The following is a 20,024-nucleotide window of genomic DNA, read 5'->3' on the forward strand; positions in this document are numbered from 1 at the left end:
TGTCACATCCATACATGACCACTGGAAAAACCATAGCCTTGACCAGACGGACCTTTGTTGACAAAGTAATGTCTCTGCTTTTTAAAATGCTATCTAGGTTGGTCATAACTTTCCTTCCAAGGAGTAAGCGTCTTTTAATTTCATGGCTGCAGTCACCATCTGCAGTGATTTTGGAGCCCCAAAAATAAAGTCTGACTTTATTTTTTGGAGCCCCAAAAATAAAGTCTGTTTCCACTGTTTCCCCATCTATTTCCCATGAGGTGATGGGACAAGATGCCATGATCTTAGTTTTCTGAATGTTGAGCTTTAAGCCAACTTTTTCACTCTCTTCTTTCACTTTCATCAAGAGGCTTTTTAGTTCCTCTTCACTTTCTGCCATAAGGGTGGTGTCATCTGCATATCTTACAATGGAGAAAAAAATGTGGCAAAATGTGAACTCCCTGTTCCCCACCAATATATTTGCCTAGTGGGACAGGCAGGTGCAGGGATGCTTGCCAGACTCAATTATGGCAAAATGGTCATTTTCTAACTCCGTCATCCCTCCTGCATGACTAGCTGGCATTCTTTAAAAATGAGACTTCTAAGTGTTACAGCTCTTTTAGAATTTGTCTAGCAGGTTTTCCGGTTCGCACCGGAAAGCCCAAAAAAAAAAAAAAAAATGAGACTTCTATACTCCTCTGCCTTTTCCCGGGAAAGCTCAGACTCTACCCATCTCGAGCCCACTGAAGTGGTGACAAGTGAGTCTCTGAAAGGCAGTCTCGAGGCGCTGTCAGTGGCCGCGGCGAGCACAGATGTGTTCCCAGCAGAGCCTGCGGGTTGGGTGGGCGGGGGCCCGGTCTCCCGTGCTCTTGGGCCGCTGGCGCGGTCCCCTGCCTGTCGGGGGAGACCCTGCCGGCTGGAGGGAACCCCAGCTCCGTAACCCGGGCCTGGGGTTCAGTCTCCAACCCCTCATCAGCTGGCTTTGCGGCACGGCCCTGAGCACTCCCGTCTCGCCTCAGCGATGGTGACGCTCCTGCCAGCTGCTCAGGCCCGAGGTGCAGAAGGGACGGAGCGCGTCGGGCCTCGCGCGACTCGAGGCCAGCCTCCCCCCGCCCGCCCACAGCGGGCAGCCCCTCTACAAAGCCGCCTTGCCATCTATGTGTCCTCTAGTAGCTCAGGTAGGTCTGTGAGCGCCCGGAATGGCTGAGGTCATTTCTCTGAGCCTCAGGATGGCTCACCAACCACGAAGTCCGTCCGTTCTCCTCTCGTTTCTCTTCTCACGGACGCCGAATCCTGCCCACTTCGAACGGGCACCGTGGGCAGCTGTCCTGGTCGGTCACTCCAAGAGCTCAGTGGGGGCTGCTCCTGGACGGACATTGCTGAGAAATGGGACCCGCTACCGTCCAGCAGCCCCACGGACGGGCCCCGAGGGTCCCCAGCAGGGACGTGGGGGTCTGTCCCCACACTCGGCTTCCCTCTCCCCCCCCCCCCCAAGTCTGCATCAGTAACTTGACCAAAGGAGCTGTGCTTATCAGTTCCGCGGACAGCCTGACCTTGCGGGAGGGCGGGCACGCCTAATTCGCAGCAGAAGGAGATTTTATGACCCAAGATGAGCCCTGCGTCCTTCAGCGGACCTGGTGCTGCGTTTGCGTGTCAGTCAGTCCCCAGGGAGCCCCTCAGCTGGACAAAGGAGGCGCCAGTTAGAAGTCTGAGGGTGGGGGGTCTCTCTGGTTACTTCTCCCCAAAGCGTGCACTGGGGAGGGGGTGTGTCTAAAGGTATTCTGCCTCCTCAGCCCCCAATTTGCCGTGAATAGGATTCTAAAGGCCTGAATCTACTTTATAATTCTTAAACACCACTGGGTGATCCAGGGCATTGTTACCATCTCTGGGAAAGTATCCTTAATGAGAGTGAAACAAGACTTGCAGAAAAGCACAAGAGGAAACCACGGTGCTGAAGGCCAGCCCGGCTCCCAGAGCCCGGCAGCACAGAGAGCCCAGCACCACACGTCCGAAACCCGAGGGCAGGCCTCCCGACTCCTGCTACGGTCATTACCTAACTGCGCCCGGCGGCCAAAGCTCTGACTTCCTACAGAGAGCCAACTGCAAGCAGGTGTGCCTGAGGGCGTAATTATCAGAAACACGGCTTTACAAACACTGGTCTCCCTAAGTACTTCTCCAGGGCTTATTGTGTGCAGAAAAGCAAGTTCCCGTGCCCAGGGCACAGACCCCGCTTATTTAACTCATCAGAAATACAACGTGATTATTTGAGATTTATTTTATCCTTGCCCTCGAACTTTTCACTAGGGGAGGAAGTACTTTTCAGTCTGGTCCCAGGCTAGCAGGTAAGACGCATATTGTGGCCATGAGCACCCATACGGTCTTTGACTTAGATGGACAATGAGTGGGTTTTTTTTTAACTGTTTTCTTAATCAGATCTGATGAGCCCGCCAGAGTCTGCATACCACTTTAGTGACTGCGGGGCTCACTAAAGCTGCCCAGGCCGAGGTGGCCTGCCCGGGTCTGCCCTGGAACAGGGCTGTGCCAGCCCCACCACGAACACCCCCCAGGGCCATGAGACAGGAGCGGGAACACAGGTCAGGCCCGGGGCTGGGATGGCCGTCTCCTCATGCGCCCTGTCTGTCCACACAGCTCGGCCACGGCCGCGGGATCGAGGCCCACCTCCCCCCGGGCTCACAAGCCGCGGGCCCTGCAGGCAGGCCCAGGCCGAGGCTCAGCGGTGCTCCATGTCCCCGTCCAGTCACCTCGTGTCTGGGCCTTGACCTGCCCGCCCGGAGGCCGGGCCAGTCGGGCCTGGAGGAAGCCGGGTCTGGGTCTGCCAGGCCGGCACAGGCCTCCGCTTTCTCCCTGACACCAGTGGGCTTCCATGCCGGCTCCTGGCCCAGCCCCAGGAAGCGAGCGGGCAAAGAAACAACGGGCATGAGGGTCTGTCGTGAGCTGGTCACACCTCTCACTGAGGTCAGTCCAGCCCGGGGGGGCCTGGGCCGCGGACCTGGCTCCCGACAGCAGCGGCCAACAGTGCCTGTCCCCCAAAGGGGACCCGCGGGGGCTCTGCTCCCCCCCCACCTCCTGCCAGCCCGATCTCCAGGCTTGGGGGGCCCGGCGGGGCCACCGGCAGGGATACCACTTACACCCCAGGCCACGGACACCGTGTGACCACTGGCCCTCTCCCCACTGGGTGGGATAATAAAGCACTTTGTTACCTGTGAGTGAGAGGCCTGATAAAAGCAACGTATTATCACCCCACCTGTGATTAGGGGGCATCTGGGCACCAGAGACTCGGTCACATACATGAGTAAACATAATTTATTTCTGTTCCCTGATTATGAAGGTCGCGGTGGTTTAACCCCGTTGGGACCGCCCCCGACACACTATCTGCTCAAACAGAACTGGGAAGGAAAACACCGGCACTCATTAAAAGCGAATTACTTTGTTTTACGAAGATAGAAGAGAGAAGGCCTCACACTATGGGGGCGCTGGGACGGCTCCATGGCCCCCCCGGGGGGCAGACCACCCGCAGGGAGGGCGCTGCTGGGAGGAGACCCAGGGGGTCACTCTTCTGGGAAAACCTGGGACTTTTTAAGCAGTTTTGAAAAGCTGCCAAGAATGCAGTGTGTGACGATTCAGGTGTTTCCTTTACCTGTGAAAATAGGAACAGGAAATATGTCAAGGTAGTGGGAAGATTTCTGATAGCTATGGAGCCCGCCAGTATTGCTGGTTAAATTCAGCAGAGGACTGTCTTAAAAATATCTTTATTGAAGTAGAGTTGATTTGCAGTAGTGTGTAAGCTTTGGATGTATAGCACAGCTTCAGTTATACATATGTGTGTGTATATGTGTGTGTGTATGTATATATATGTGTATATGTGTGTATGTGTGTGTATATATGTGTGTATATGTGTGTGTATGTGTGTATATGTGTGTGTGTCTATATATATGTATATTCAAGTTCTAATGAGCATACGTGAGTGTATGTGTGTATATATGTATATTCAGGTTCTACTGAGCATACGTGCATGTATATGTGTGTGTGTGTATATATATTCAGGTTCTTTCCCTTGTAGGTTATCATATACTACTGAGCATATGTGAGTGTATATGTGTATATATGTATGTTCAGGTTCTACTGAGCATGACTGAGTGAAGTCGCTCAGTCGTGTCCGACTTTTTGCGACCCCGTAGATTGTAGCCTACAGGACTCCTCCATCCATGTGATTCTCCAGGCAAGAATACTGGAGGGGGTTGCCATTTCCTTCTCCAGGGGTCTACTGAGCATGTGTGACTGTATTTGTGTGTGTGTGTATGTATACTCAGGTTCTCCTGAGCATACGTGAGTGTACATGTGTGTATATATGTGTATTCAGGTTCTACTGAGCATGCATGACTGTATATGTGTGTGTGTGTGTGTATACTCAGGTTCTCCTGAGCATACGTGAGTGTACATGTGTGTATATATGTGTATTCAGGTTCTACTGAGCTTGCATGACTGTATATGTGTGTGTATATGTATACTCAGGTTCTCCTGAGCATACGTGAGTGTACATGTGTGTATATATGTGTATTCAGGTTCTACTGAGCATGCATGACTGTATATGTGTGTGTGTGTGTGTATACTCAGGTTCTCCTGAGCATACGTGAGTGTACATGTGTGTATATATGTGTATTCAGGTTCTACTGAGCTTGCATGACTGTATATGTGTGTGTATATGTGTATTCAGGTTCTCCTGGGCATACGTCAGTGTATACGTGTGTATATGTGTGTATTCAGGTTCTCCTGGGCATATGTGAGTGTATACGTGTGTATATGTGTATTCAGGTTCTCCTGGGCATATGTGAGTGTATATGTGTGTATATATGTATATTCAGGTTCTCCTGAGCATACATGAGTGTATATGTGTGTATATATGTGTATTCAGGTTCTCCTGGGCATACGTGAGTGTATACGTGTGTACATAAGTATTCAGGTTCTCCTGGGCATACGTGAGTGTATACGTGTGTATATATGTATATTCAGGTTCTCCTGAGCATACATGAGTGTATACGTGTGTATATATGTATATACAGGTTCTACTGAGCATACGTGAGTGTATATGTGTGTATATGTGTATTCAGGTTCTCCTGGGCATATGTGAGTGTATATGTGTGTATATATGTGTATTCAGGTTCTCCTGAGCATACATGAGTGTATATGTGTGTATATATGTGTATTCAGGTTCTCCTGGGCATACGTGAGTGTATACGTGTGCACATGTGTATTCAGGTTCTCCTGGGCATACGAGAGTGTATACGTGTGCACATATGTATTCAGGTTCTCCTGGGCATACGTGAGTGTATACGTGTGTATATATGTATATTCAGGTTCTCCTGAGCATACGTGAGTGTATACGTGTGTACATAAGTATTCAGGTTCTCCTGGGCATACATGAGTGTATACGTGTGTACATGTGTATTCAGGTTCTCCTGAGCATGACTCCCCGTTCCATGCAGTGGAGGACTCGCGCCGTGGGGGCACTGGCTCTGCCTTCAAAGTGAGACATCTGGCCCCTGCCTCCTGACGCTGCTCTGTTGCCTCCCACCCTCAGGCTCCCAGGGGCGTCCCGGGCAGCAGTGTGCACTGGCGCCCATGAGGGCCGGGCAGTCAGGCCTCAGGAACCCTTGGCGCACAGGAGTCAGCTTGCTGGGCTGACCCGGGCTGCCGAGTGTTGCCCCTGGACTCTTGGGCACAGAGCAGATGGGGCAGCCAGCAGGAGGCCGTGGGACATGGGGCGGGGGAGATGGCGGAGGCCACGATGCCGGGGCAGGCCCCACGTGGTGTCCAAGGGCGACTTCAGCCACAGGGCCTGCGCCGGGAGAACAAGAGGGAGCCCGGATGCGACCCGGAGTCCTTGGTTCAAACGCCCGGGAGGAGACGTGGGAAAACCAGCTTCACTCACTGGAGCCCCTCGACGTGCTCAGACCTACAGGGAACGCTGCGGGAAGTGTCCGAAAGGACTGCAACCTACTCATTCAACAGACCAGGCAGACTCAGAGCTGGACGGCAGAGCACAGGTTCCCGGGTCGGGGGAGGCCGGTGTTTAAGCAGGACAGAGTGAGGCTGTGGTGATGACAGATGGGGAACACGACATTACGATGCGACTGGACACACACGCACACACAACCGAAACACAGGCCTGTACACAGATGGGAGTAAAGGCTTCTCGACCTCCATGAAGCTCAGCGTGGGGGATCGAGCCTTCTCGCCCGGGAGTTTCCTGGTGGCCTCGTGGTTAGGGTTTGGGGCTTTCACTGCCCGAGTTCAATCCCTGGTCGGGAAGCTGAGACCCTGCAAGCCGTACAGCGCAGCCAAATTAAAAAAGAGAGACTTCTCACCAGAGGGGAGGGAAAGAAGGAGCCACACTGTGACCCCAGGAAGGACGCACACCACCCTCCATCTGGCTGGACGGATGCGAGGCCTGAGCCCCATCTTGAACCACAGAGGGAGAGCCATGTGATAAAGGGCCCGGGCGCCTGGGGGTCCCGGGGCCACCAGCCCAGCCTCTGGGGGCCCAGGTGGAAGGAGACGGAGCGAACTTCTGTCCCTTGGGCTCTCCTGCCCCCAGGGGCCCCAGTCTAACTGATAAACAGCTAACTCCGCCCCTGTGTTCAGGCCGCAGGCGGGAGGGGGGGGCCACAGCGGCGAGAATGATGACCCCACGGTCACCGACCAGCATGGGCTGTGTGGACACCTCCAGGGAGCTGCCCACTCCTAGGGACCCACCCAGGCTTCCTGCCCACAACCTGCTCCGCCCTGGGGCCCATGGCAGGGACAGCACGGCTCTGCAGTTCTCCAGACTGGCTCCGAGTCAGCAGATGAGAGTCACTCCACGAATCCGACCTCCATCAGGGTCCGGGAGCCATCAGTAGGCCAGAGCTCACCCCGGAGTCCATGCGGCCGCGGCTCAGACAGCATCTCCCGAGTGGCAGGCTGCCTTGGATGCAGCGGCCTGCAGCAGCCACCCCCAGCCCGTCTCTCTGGGTCAGAGGTTCGGGTGGGACTCGGTGCTCCCTCCCAGGCCTGCCGTCGCCCTGCGTGTCACCTGCGTCCAGCCGGCTGGCTCCTGCCCCTACAGGGCAGTGGGCGGACAAGCCCTTTTCAAGGCCCTGGCACGTCCCATCTGCACATGCCCACTGGACGAAAGGAGGCTCAGGGCTCGGGCTACCCAGAGAGGCAGGTTCCCGGGTGGCTGTCAGCTCGCGCGCACTCTCTGTCTGTCCGTCTCTCCGTTCGGCCAGAGTCCCCGATAGAATGATCCCATGGTGTGGACACAGTGGCCCTGGGTCCGCATGACACCTGGCCGACCAGCCCAGCAGGGAAGCGAGTGGTCAGCGGGGATGCCCCAGGCGAGAGGGCGCAGACTTGGGGGCTGACGTGGGGAGCCTCCTCGGGCCCCTCCTCACGGTGCGTGGCCTTCTCCACCGCTGCCCCAGGAGACGGGCGCTGCCACTCTGCCAAGCGAGGCCCTCGGGCACAGAGAGGCCACGCCCCTGCCCAAGGCCGCCCAGCCGCTAAGTGCCCGGGTGTCGCCCGCAGCTCTGCCTCCTGGCTCTCAGCCTGGATTCCCGCGTCCCAGGAATCCCTGCGGAGACTTCCTCCCCAGCCCACACCCTACCCACCACGGCCTTTCCCCGGGCCAGCCTTGAACTGCAACCCTGAGGATCCTCACTGGAGCTTGTGGACTGGTTCTGCGTCCCACCCGGGCCTGTGGCTCTGGAGGCCGAGAGCTGGTTTGTGTAACTGTCCCGTGAGCCTGTGAGTGGAGCCCAGTGCGGGTTTGGCTGTCGAAGCCTCCTCTCCTCCTGTGAGATGGGGACGACCCAGTCCTCCTCCTACGGATGGGGGCGCGGGGTCCTCTGGGCACCGAACACCGGGGTAGCGGGGGCGGTGACAGGCACACATCCAGGCTGGAAGCATGCACAGGCGTTCACGTCCATGGGGAGCGTGGGGGACGCGAGAACGGCTCCTGGAGGCGGGACATGCTGGGTGTGAAAGGCCTGCCTCCAGGTTCCTGTCTGTGCAGCCACAGACCTCGTCCTGCTCCCGGGGGTCTGGAAGCTTCTGTGTCTGGGGTCAGACTCCCTAAAATTGGCAGTGAACCTTTTACGTGAAAACTGTGGCTTTCTCTTCTATTTTCCAGAGTGTTCTTAAAAGCCTGAATTACTTAAGATTAAGAAATCACTATACACCTAAAACTAATACCGTGCCTTAGGTCAATTATATCTCTCAGTGGAAAACAAAGAAAGGAAGAAAACATACCTGAAACCTATTCCTGTCTCTAAACTCCCACTTCCACCACGCACACGCGCACCTCTGTTTTCTGGACTGACTCCACCATCAGGGCTATGAACACTTTAGATCAGGAAGTGAGTATGTGATGGCTTGGCCCCGGGATGAGTACCCTGTATGGTTCTTAAAGGTCTCTAATTCTTCTCTCACAGGCAGGCAGCCTGTGCTGCAGCCCACCTCCTCACCTTCCCACAGTGCAGGAGAAGACGAGTCCTGCATCCCAGGTCTTGCCTTTGGACCTTCCTCCTCACTCTTTTCCTGACACGGAGGCCTTCCAGGCTCACGCACCTCTTACACCATGTGATGCACGAATTTAGTGTGTGTCAGTCTTGTCTTTCCCTTCCCACTGTCTAACTCCAGGAGAGTGGAGATTTTTGTCTTTCACTCACCCATGCACCCATCCTGGTGCTCAGAACTGTGTCCAGCAGAACAGCTGTTCTAAATCTGCCGAACGACTGGGTGGTTGATGGATTTTCTGGGCTGGCTAGTATCTCTTGTGGGTGAAAAGGCTGTGGTGTCACACAGGTGCCTGATCCCAGGGCTTGTGGGAATCTGACAGTTTCCCCCATCCCCAATAAATTAATCACCAGGATAAATGAACCAGGGTGGTGAAAGGTACAAAGCAGGAAAGCAGACCCAGGGTTAAAAAAAAAAAAAAAAAACCACACACACACAATTTACCTTTCCTTTACAGATTTAGCTATTTAAAAAAATCAACTGCAAGCTTCTGGCACTGGCGTCTCTGTTAAGAACCTTGGGCGTGGGTGTCTCCTTAGGAGGACTGGCCCGAGAAAACCCGTAGCGTTCCCCCAGGACGGACACGGGAAAGCGGGCCGTCTCTCCGTCACAGACCCCGAGCCAGGGCGACTCTAACTCTTTCTGTGTATCCTTTTCCAAGGTGCTGTTTCATCACGGAAGAAAACTTGTGCTTGGAACCACGGCTCTGCATCGGAAGGCGATTCCACTCAAAAACCACCAGCATCTTTGCAGACTTGGAGCACTAATCCCGCCCCCAGACGAGCCTCCTTTCCTTCCAGCCCCGGGGTCCCCCGTGGGGCGCCTAGGCCGCCCCTTCCCCAGCCGCCGCGGCCTGCAGGGGCTTCGCGAGGGGGCGCGGCCACCCCTCGGGCGGCCCTCCCCGCGCCCCCGGGATGACCCCGCGCCCCGCCCGGCCCGCGGTGCCCCCCCACCGGCCTGGCGGCGATAAGGCGGCGGCCCTTTGTTCCGCCCCCAGCTGGGTAAACCGCGCCGCCGCCCCTCGCCGCGGCCGCCGGCCGGGGGGCACCTTTGTCCCGCCCAGCGCCGCGGACAATGGCCGGGGAGCCGCACATTGTCCGGCAGCTTGTGTACACTCGGGGCGGCCAGGTGCGCGGCCGCGGAATGCAGGGTCGGCGCGGGGCCGGCGGGCGGGGCGCGCGCGGGGGGCCCCTCCGCCTCCCGCCCCGGCCCCCCACCCCCCGCCTGCTCGGGGGTCCCCCGCCGCCTCTCGGGGTGCGGGAGGGGAGGGACCGGGGCGCGGACCCTCGACGGATGACCTGCCCGCCCGGACCCCAAGGTCTACGCTGGACGGGGCGCGGGGGCGGGGGTCCGGGGGTCGCAGGCTGGTTCTCGTTGAGGACACACCTGGCACGTCGTAAAATGATTTACGAAGTGAAAGTGTTAAACGAGGCCACCAGCTGGAGCCCCGACCCGGCTTTATGAGTTTTATTAGGTGCCCTATTATGGAAAATAAACTTTAATCCGACCATAAAAACCAAATCTGAAAAACATATTTGCCTGCAGTCTGGAACACTGCGGCGATCTGGGCTGAGTCACACCTCCGAGAGGATTAGTTTTATTGAGGGAGACACCAGGCACCGCAGGACTTTGATACGGGTGGGGGGCGCCTGCGTCCCACAGGCAGCGGCCCCCCCACATCTCCCACACCCGGCGCTGCATCCCCGGGCCCCTCCCCGCGGCGGCCCCCACCCCCGGGGCGCGGTCCCGGCCCGGGGTCTGCGGGGGGCGAGGTGGGGGCACAGGGGAGGCCGCAAACCTGAAGATGCTCGTGGAACCGGCCTGGGGCTCACCGGGCTCCCCTCACCGCGAGGGGGCGGCGGGAGAAGGGCCCGCGGCGCTCCGGTCCTGGGGGGGCTGGGGCTCCCTTCCTCAGCCTTCCCGGGATCCCGGGATCCCGGTGTTCTACAGCAAGTGAGCCCTTTCTGGTGGAGCGATGGGGGTGTGGGGGAGGGGAAGAAGAGGAGGAGGAGGGAGAGGGAGGGGAGAGGGGGAAGGAGGCCTGTCCTCTGTTTGGTCCTCCTAGCCACGCGAAGGGTCTGGTACAGTAGCATTAACTATACACATACTGTGCAACAGAGCCCTAGAATTTTTTCATCTTGCAAAACTGAACATCCTCCTCTTTCTCCCGCCCCCAGCCCCTGACAACCTCCTTTCTATGTTCTGTCTCTTTAAGAAGTTGACTATTTGAGAACCCACATATAAGCAAAATGGACTTCCCAGGTGGCGCAGTGGGAAAGAATCCACCTGACAATGCAGGAGAAGCAGGAGGCCTGGGTTCGATCCCTGGGTCAGGTAGATCTCCCGGAGGAGGGAATGGCAACCCACTCCAGTATTCTGGTCAGGAGAATACCATGGACCAAGGAGCCTGGGGGCTACAGTCCCGGGGTCACAGAGAGTTGGACACGACTGAGCACGCACGCTACTACACACATATACGTAGAATTATGTACAAATTAGAGTGTGTCTTTTTGTGACTGGCTTGTTTCACTGACCACTATGTCCTCAGTGTTTATCCCTGTTGTAGCAGGTGTCGGAATTTCCTTCTTTTTAAAGGCTGAACACTATTCCACCATTTACATGTGGCTCCCATTTTCTTATCTGCTCATCTGTTGACAGACACTTAGGTGACTTCCACCTCTTGGTTATCGTGGTGACGTTACAATGAGCATGGGTGTGCAAATATCTCTTCCAGATCCTTTTCAATTCTTTTGGATATACACATGGAAGTAGGGTTTCTGGGTCATATGGTAATTCTAGGCTTTTATTGTTCTTGGTTTGGGGTTTTTTTTTTTTTTTTTTTGAGGCCCCTCCATAACACTTTTCCACAGTGGCTGCAGTATTTTACATTCCTACCAACAGTGCGTGGGGGGATCCAATTTCACTACACCCTCCCCCACACTTGTTATCTCCCTTCTCTTTTCCATAATAAATCCTAACAGGCAGGCGGTGAGAGCTCATTGTGGTCTTGAGTTGCATTTCCCTGAAGATTGGTGATGGGAATTCCTGTGCTGGTGGACCATCTGTATATTTTCTCCAGAGAAATGCCTTTTCAATTCCTTTGCCTATTTTTAATCGAATTGTTTTTTGTTGTTGAATTGTAGTTCTTTATATATTCTGGATATTAATCCCTTATCAGAGATTTGGCTTGCCAATACTTCCTCCCTTCCCAGGTGGCCTCTCATCCTGTTCATCGTTTCCTTTGCAGCACAGGAGTTTTAACTGTCGACATAATCCCATTTGACTATCTTTGCTTTTGCTGTCATACAAAGTCTTTCCTGCTGATCTTTCCAGGCTGACTTCAGCCTGGGTGCAGGGTGCAGGAAGGCCAACCTGAAAGGAACAACCCCATTTTGTCGACTTTCTAGCCATTTCTGCACTTGAGACTCTGAGCATAAGGCTCCTCAGGGCCTCGGACCCTGGGAGGGAGCTCTGCGACGCCTGGACCTGTGATCGCTGGGTCTCTATCACACAGAGAGCTTTCACCACATTTTCTCACACACGGTGGAGACAGTGACCCACGACGAGGTGCTCTATCTGAGAACTGACGACCCCCCCCCCCCGCCCGCCGCCCCTCTCCTCCATCACGGCGAAGAGAACCCGCGCCCAGAGTGGCGCTCTGGGTGGACAGGGGCCGACTGGGTTCCCAAAGGGCAGGGTTCGCCTTGGGCGGGGCCGCGCTGTCGGGAGCAGCAGGGCCCGCAGGGCCGACTTGTCTGGAAGCAGGGCTTCGTCCCCCTCGGGGCCCGACTGCGGAGACCTGGCTCGGGGTCTTGGGACCCGGGTCCTCCAGGCGGCTGGGCCTCTCTCCCCCCAGTGCGGGGAGCGGGGCTGGCGGCAGCTCACTCGGCGGAATGAATTGTTCGCTGTGCCCGGAGTGGGTGAGGATGAGCCAGTGATTATATTTAAATTTGCTATAATTGATTTGGGGAAGAGCTACTGTGACAAGAACGAATTGATCATTAAATTTATTAGCGAGATAAATTCCGTCGCGATTAAGCCGCTGGCTGGAGACGCTGGGGCCGCGGGCGGGTCCCGCCTTCCCGGCCGCCAAGTGTCCGCGCCAAGCTGGGCTGGCTCCGCCGGGGGGGGGGGCGCGGGGGCGGGAGGTCGTCACCACTCTGCCTTCCCGCCCTGCTCTCTGCCCCCCTGTCGCCGGGGGCGCGAACGGTTCCCGGGCTTCAGGAGGGTCCGGCCTTGGGGTGGGGCAACGACCCTCTGCCGAGGCCGGACGCCCACTCCGCTCCAGAGCCGCCGCCGGTCGGGGGAGGGGGTGGTGTTGAGACTGGGGAGGGGGGGCGCCGACGCCGGGCCAGCCGGAAGAGGGGGCGCAGGGGCCTATCCCCCAGATGTGCAGCCTGCCGGGCCGAGATGGCTTCGGGCTGAACTTGAGCAATGTGGTAGAAATTACAGCGAGATGCACACGGAGGGCGGGTTTCCTTTAACCCCCAAGGCCTCTTTCTTGTCTCCGCCCCCCCCCGCCCCCGTTTCCCACCCCTCTCCTGGGGCTCTCGGGCTTTCCCCCCAGTTGCAAACCCAGTCCCGGATCCCCCACCTTTGGACCCCGGGCGGCCAGGCCCGCGCCCCGCCGCCCGCGCCGACAGCTGCGCCGGCCCGGCTCCCAGCAGCGCCGCGCCCCCGGCCGCGGCTGAGCCCGCGTTTTATGGAAGGAGCCGGGGTGATAATGAGCTGCCAGCGAGGATATTAATCTCACCCGGCCCTGAAGTCGAGGAGTGGCCCCGCTCGCCCGCGCGGTAATCACCCAAATGAAACTGCAGGCCCTTCTGAACTCATTTATCTGCCGGGAGTAGGGGGGCCCGCGGAGGGGGGAGGGAAGGGGGAGGGGCGCGCCCCGGCCCAGGTGCGGGGAGGAGTGAGACGCGGCGGAGCGGGGGAGGGGGGAGGCGGAGCGGGGGAGGGGGGAGGCGGCTGCGGGGGGCAGCAGGGCCCAGGCTCACCTGTTTCCTCCCGGCCCGGGGCGGCCGGCCGGCCACGCGGGGGAAGGGGCGCCGCGGAGGGCGCGCGGGCATGTGTGCCACACATGGCGAGGGCTCGGCTCTGCCCGTGATGGATGGCGCGCGCGGTAGGGCTGATTAACCCAGGGCCGCCGCGGCCCGGCTGGAGCGTTCTCGCCTTCCGCTGCGGTCCTCGCGGGCGGCTGTTTGCACTGATCCGGGAAAACCAGCCCTGGCCGGCTCGAGGCGCTTCAGGAGAGAGGGCCGGGGTCGGAGAGGAGACGCGACGCGCTGTCCGAAGCCATCCCGGGCAGGGCGCGTAAGCAGCGCCGCCGGCAAACGGACCCTAGAGACCAGTGTAGTCATTTGAAGCTCCTTTTCTGAAACATTCAGAGTGTGTTTCCACTTCTGGGGCGCCAGCAAAGCAAGAAGATCCTCATAGAAATAGGAAAACAAACACACGGCGTCCAGTTACTCCTTTGAGATGCTCGAATCCTCAACAGATGTGAGCCGGCACGTGGACGCGCGCTGACACCTGGCCTCGGGGACTTTTAGCGACACCTGGTACTTGCGACTCCCCAGCAGCCGGAATCAAGTCCCCCCGACCCCTGGCCTCAGGGCCTGGAGGAGGTGGCGGTCCTGACACCCATTCGCGATTCTGATTTTCACCTTCTGCTGTCAACTCAGGAATACGGCCCACCCCATCATTTCAGCAACAAAAACAGTAAAACTTGCTTTCACAACTCCCCTCAAAAGACTTGCACTCTCATCCAGTAAAAAAAAAAACCAATTTATTTTACATTCCATCGTGGACGATGGCAGAAGCTAAATGATAATTTAGCATGCGTAAGTAGACATTTCTTTATATATATATATTTATAAATACAATATACAAAAATAAAGACAATACAGTTTTGGGATGTCCAGCAGTTTGAACGCTCATGACATAAATTCCCCCCTTCCCAATATACATAAGCACAAAACATTTTTTTCTTTTTCCAACACTCAGAAGAACGGTGTATCCGGAGAAGGTTTCAGGTTTAGGAGGTCGTTTAACACTGCAGGTTTCCGACATCACCATTCGGGATGAGGGGAGCCGGGAAGCACCCCCGATGGTCGGTTCTTCTCAGAAACACCTCCCCCCAACGCAAGCCAAATTAAAAAGTACAAGAGTTCGAGTTTGAACCTGCTGGGCCTCCCTCTCTCAGTCCCTTGAAAACGACCCAAAAGGGCGGTCCCCAGGACCCGGCGCCTCGGCTCGCGGGCCTGGGGGCGCGGATGAGGTCGCGGCGTTCTGGGCCGCCGGCGCGGGGCCCCTACTGGGGCGGGGGCTGGTGGCCGGGCCCGCCGGGCCGCGGGGGCGGGGAGTCGGCCCCGGAGGAGCAGTCGGAGGAGGCGGCGCGCGCGCCGGCGCCGTTGCTGTAGGGGAAGCGGTCCTCGTCCTCGTCGTCCTCGTCGTCCTCGGGCTCACTGTCCCTCAAGTCCCGCAGGCGGCGTGCGCCGCCCTTGTCCCCGGGCGCCGGCGGCCCCAGCGGCTCCTCGTCCCCCGGGTCCTCGGCGCCGCCGCCTTTGCCCGCGCCGCCGCCGCCCTTCTGCTTCTCGGCCTCCTGCGCCGCCTGCTCTTTGGCCTTCTTGCTGCGCTTCCACTTCATCCGCCGGTTCTGGAACCAGATCTTCACCTGCGGGCGCGCGCGGCGTGAGAAGCCGGCCGCCTCCCTCCCTGCCGGTCGGTCTCCTGCGCCCCGGCTCCCGCACCTGCCTGCGCTGGAGCCCTGCGCGCCCGCCATCGCCAGGGCCCGGGTGGGGTTCCCGTTAGAGGGCTCAGGAGCTCCGGAAGATTCGGACACGGACTGGGGGCTCTGAGGAAGCGCAAACCAAGACCCCCCCCCCCCGCCCCCGCCAGCCCCGAGGTCTTCCACCTGCACCCTCGGTCTGCGTGGGAAGGGCCAGGGCAGCTATGCTGCCCACCACTGAATCTCAAGATGCCCCCTCCTCTCTTTCTCTTCCCCGAACGAACAAAATTGCTCCAATATGGCTTGAGGACCACCTGCTTCCGAACAGGGTGTGTGCGTGAGCGTGTGTGTGTGTGTGTGTGTGTGTGTGAAAATTCCTGGGCCCACCAGAACCAGCTGAATCAGACCCTGGCATAGGAACCCTGGGGGGAGATGTGGACTCTGGGGGAGATGTGAATCCACACCCTAAAGGTCAACAGGCGCAGCTCCAGGTGCCCAGGGAGGCCCAGGGTCAAGAAAGCAGAGGCGACAGGATCCCTGGGAGGCCAGGACGTGCAGACAGGATAGGGTCCCTGGGAGGCTGGAACGAGCCAGCAGGGGGGTGCGGGGGGTGCAGCGTACCTGGGTCTCAGTGAGCATCAGTGAGGTGGCCACCTCGAAGCGTTTGGGCCGCGACAGGTACTTGTTGAGCTTGAACTGGTGCTCCAGCTCCAGCAGCTGCTGGCTGGTGAAGGCGGTGCGGGGCCGACGGCACTTGCCCAGCAGGTTGGACTGCGCCTGGGCTGGGGTGGGAGAGGCCATGAGGCTGGCACCCCTCACACCCCACTTGCCCACTGCTCGGGCCCTGCAGAGTTGCTCCTCTGTCTTCAGTGTCAGCATCCCCTCCCCAGGGAGGCCCTAGAGCCCCGGACCCCACCGCCAGGTAGACCCAGACCGTCTGGGTTTAATGGGACCAAATCTTTTCATCCCAGGCAGGGCCGGGTATCCTATCGACCAGGCTCGCCTTGCCTCCTCGGGTGGGCGTTGGTGCAAAGCAGGTGGACAGAAAGTCAAGTAGCAGAGGCCCAGAGACCACCTCCTGCCCACTCTGCCCAACGCCTTCCCCCCAACTCAGGCCAAACCGACACAGGCCCTGGGAATCACTTCCTGCTTCTTCCGGGTGCAGAATTCCCACCACCACCTCCTTACGTACAAAGCGAGCAGAAGGAGAAAAGGGGGAGAAAGAGGACGAAGGGAGGAGGGAGGAAAAGGACCAGATCCTGGGCCTAAGCATGTGTTCCTCCCGTAAAGTGTTTTCTGACAATGCTGCCGGTCCCCAGGGGCAGAGACTGGGGCAATTGGAAGCCTTTCAGGACAATTCTCATTACGCAAATTAAAGGCCCGGGCACAAGGGGGATCCGGCTTTCTGTGTGTTCAAGGAGCTCTCTCTGCTTTATTTACATAATTTCACACGGTTACATCACAGAGAATTTTATGACCTCAAAACGAGACTTCCCTTGATTTCCCAGGAGCCTGACAAGTGTTAGACAATAAAAGAAAGGAAAGAAGCAGCCAGCCTGGGGCAGGCCAGCCCAGGCTCCCCTGGGATGGGCAATTTGCTTTATGGGAAGGCCCACGCCCCCTGCTTTAGTTAAACAAGGCCCTGAATTCCCAACTTGACAATACATTAGAACTTTAATTAAAACGCTGGCTCTGAAGGGACCATTTGGGAAATGCCATCCGATGGCTGAGACACCAGTTAAAGGAAACCAAACAGGTTTTCCAGCGAGAACCCATTCTGGCATCCTTGCCTGTTCATATTGCCCTTTAGGATTCGGTGTTCAGATTCTTTCTCTGAACTTAAAGCTGGATGGGTTTTAATTAGCTACCTCCGGGTCAAGATTAGGAGTAAGAATGCGCAAAGTGTGTTGGCAAAGCGATGGGGTTTCAGTTGACTTTCTGGGCAGCCTTGGGCTCCACAAAGGCCCGAGAAAACAGCCAGGTGGTCAGGGAACTCAGTTCCTGGGGGTCAGCCAGTGTGGACAACCCCTACCCCCGGGCCCCCCATGGCAGGAGACTAAGCCTGCCAGGTGTTGGGAGATGCACGTCAGAGTTGAAGACAGCTGGGTGGCATTTCATCAGAAGGGGTTGCTGGGTCAGAGGCTGGGCCCCTGAGGGCTCCCTGGGTTTGGTGGACCGGGGTCAGCAGTTCAGATGTGCCTGAAGCTGTGGATGCCAGCTTGCCCTCTGCCTGGCCTGGGGCAGGGACGGGTGGCTCCATGGAAGGGAAGGGTGGCTATCAGGGCCTTCTGGGAGCTGAGCTGGGCCGGCCTGGGGCACCAAGGGCAAACAGCGCACACGCTGGGCTTTTCTCACCCCGCTGTGACTTCTCCAGCCTTGTGGGATCCTAGCTTTTCTCTGTTTAGTCACAACCATCACTTCTAGCAGAGGAATCTGATTTCTGGCAAGTGTTTATTTCTGTTTTCTTTTTCGCTCCCCCCACCCCTCCTCGATGCCTGCATCTCCCTAGTCTAAACAAATCCACTCAGACGGAAACAATGGGGTCTCTTTGTTTGGGTGTTTGGCCGCTTGAAGGGTAAAGCCTCACGCATCTTCCACTGAGCGGAGCCCGGGTGGAGCCAGCCGACCCAAGATCCACACTCTCCGCAGCTCCAGTCCTGGGCCGCGGCCGGCGCACGCCAAGAAAGCCTGAGAGGCCCAGGCCCCGGCGAGGTGTCCCGCCTGGGTGGCAAGTTTGCTGCCCACAGTCGGGCAGCTCTGGGGTGGGGGGTGGCCAGCCCTCCCCGGCTGTAGTCTCGGGGAGGGGTTCGCGCTGTGCTGGGCGCCCTGAATTCGAGGTGGGCGCCTGCTGCTCAAAGCCCCTTGGGGAGTACCCCAAAGTAGGAGGGTGCATCTCCGGCCCACTTGGAGCATGCCATCTCGGTTCAGACCCAGCCACCCGCCTTCCCGGGCATCTCCCCACCACGACCCAGCACCTTCCAGAGGCGGGCACAGCCCCGCAAGGGCCCCAGCCTTATGTCTCCAGCCTCTTGAAGCTCATTCCTCCTTTCCTACTCTGGGAGGTCTGCCTCTCCTGGGAGGGACTCGGAGTCTCTCCAGAGCCCAGAATGCGGGACCTAAGTCACGTCCGTTTCTCTGAGCATAAAGCCCTGGTTTCGGTGGCCTCCGATTCCCAGGCACGCCTAACTCGGCTCACCTTCCCCCACCACTTCCTTCTCCTCTAGCCTACCGGTTAATCATTAGATTTTAGTCTCACACCTCCAGCTGCCCCTTCCCGTTAAGAGAGGAAGAGAACAAGGACCGCGCGTGGCCATTTTAATCGATCGCTGGCGATCCCACGCCGCGCACCCCGCGCGAGTCCTCGCAGGCCCCGAGTGGAGCCGAGGCGGCCTAGGGGCACGTCCACAGCTCGCTCGGGGCAGAGAGCCGGGGCAGGAGATGCCGGGCGGAGGATGCGTGGGAGACCTTTCTGCCCGTGCTCGCCACCCCCGCTGCCGCCCCTTTTCCTCCTCGCTCCATAGGCTCGGGGTTGAGCGGTACTCACAGTTGAAGTCCGGCATCTTGGGCAGGATCATGCCCGCGGTGGACGCACGCAGCCACTGGTCCAGCTGGAAGGTGCCGGCGCCCAGCTTGATGGGGTCAGCGGGGTGCGCGGGGTGCGCGCCCTGCACCTGCGGGTACGAGTAGGAGAGCGCCGGGTGCTGTCCGGCCAGCGCGGCGGCCGCCGCCGCCGCTGAGTAGCCGTAGACCGGGTGACCGTAGAGCGCCGCCTGCGCCGGGAGCCCCGCGCCGCCCTGCGCGCCCCCCGGGTGCAGCCCCAGCGCCAGGCCCCCCGCGGCCGCGGCCGCGGCTGCAGCGGCGGCGGCGGCGGCGGCGCCGGGGTGCGCGTGGTGGTGGGGCCCCCCGGGCCCGCCGCCTGCCCCGCCGCCCGCTGCGCCGCCCGCGCCGCCCGCTCCCAAGAAGCCGGGTTTGGGCAGCAGTGCACAGTGCGCGGCCAGCAGGCGCGGCGGCGAAGGGCTCTCTGCGCGCAGGCGGTCGGCGGGCGCCGCGGGCGGCTCCGAGGACGCCGGGCTGCAGCTGCCGCTCGCCCCGCCACCGCCGCCGCCGCCGGGTCCAGCTGCGGCGGCCGCGAGCGACGTGACCAGGGCCAGCGGCGCGGTTTGCGCCGAGGCCGCTCGCGGGGGGTCCACGGCCAGCAGCGCGTCGATGCGGAAATTTTTGGATTTTTCCATCGGCTCGTTAGGGGCCGGCGATCGGCGCCGGGCGGTGCGGGACGCGGCCGCGTGCCGGCTCTCGGAGTCCGTGCGCGGCGGCCGCCGGCCCCGGGGCTCGGTATGGTTACGATTATTTGCCAGTAATCAAAGTGGCCGCCGGAAACTCAGCCGAGGGCGACCATGGCCCGAGAGTCTCCTCCGGGCGGGCCCGCCGGGGCCGCGCTCACTCGCGTCCGCACAGAGCCCACGCGAGCGCTCGGCGCGCCGGGGCCCGGTAGCCCGGCTCAGCGCTGCAGCCGCAGGCGAGCGCGCCGCTGGGGCCTCGCGCCCCTCCGCGCACTTGAAGCGCAGCGCGGCCGCCGATTGGCGCACGCGGCGGGGCCGGGGGCGGGGCCCAGGGCCGCCATTGGCCGAGGTCCGCACCTGTCAGCGCCCCGGCCGCCCGCCGCCCCGCCTTTGCGTCGCGGGGTCCTAAAGGGCGCGAGATGCCGGGCCGCGGGGGCGGGGCGGGCGGCTCGGGGGCGTGG

The 20,024-nt window shown here is 59.3% G+C and overlaps 1 protein-coding gene and 1 non-coding gene across 2 annotated transcripts; one reads left to right on the top strand and one right to left on the bottom strand.

Annotated features, from left to right (window-relative positions):
- The first annotated feature begins 582 nt into the window (after positions 1 to 582).
- Positions 583 to 644, top strand: LOC122674976. Its single transcript, XR_006335134.1, has one exon. It is a non-coding gene; the product is annotated as a U7 small nuclear RNA (small nuclear RNA).
- Positions 645 to 14,329: 13,685 nt separating this feature from the next.
- MNX1 (motor neuron and pancreas homeobox 1) lies at positions 14,330 to 19,812 on the bottom strand. Its single transcript, XM_043872717.1, has 3 exons — positions 18,828 to 19,812; positions 15,905 to 16,065; positions 14,330 to 15,229 (listed from the first exon to the last, which is right to left on the bottom strand). The coding sequence occupies exons 1-3, from the start codon at positions 19,513 to 19,515 to the stop codon at positions 14,867 to 14,869; spliced, it is 1,212 nt and encodes a 403-aa protein (XP_043728652.1). The 5' UTR covers positions 19,516 to 19,812; the 3' UTR covers positions 14,330 to 14,866.
- Between the last annotated feature and the right edge of the window lie 212 nt (positions 19,813 to 20,024).

Source organism: Cervus elaphus, chromosome 18, assembly GCF_910594005.1.
Source record: "Cervus elaphus chromosome 18, mCerEla1.1, whole genome shotgun sequence".
NCBI lineage: Eukaryota > Metazoa > Chordata > Mammalia > Artiodactyla > Cervidae > Cervus > Cervus elaphus.

Bases quoted from the DNA above. Each gene is read 5' to 3' on its own strand.
- MNX1 (XM_043872717.1), bottom strand. From the start codon at position 19,515: ATGGAAAAATCCAAAAATTTCCGCATCGACGCGCTGCTGGCCGTGGAC. The intron at 16,066-18,827 runs GTGAGTACCGCT...CTCCCACCCCAG, and splicing joins CAAGATGCCGGACTTCAACT to CCCAGGCGCAGTCCAACCTG. The intron at 15,230-15,904 runs GTACGCTGCACC...GCGCGCCCGCAG, and splicing joins TGATGCTCACTGAGACCCAG to GTGAAGATCTGGTTCCAGAA.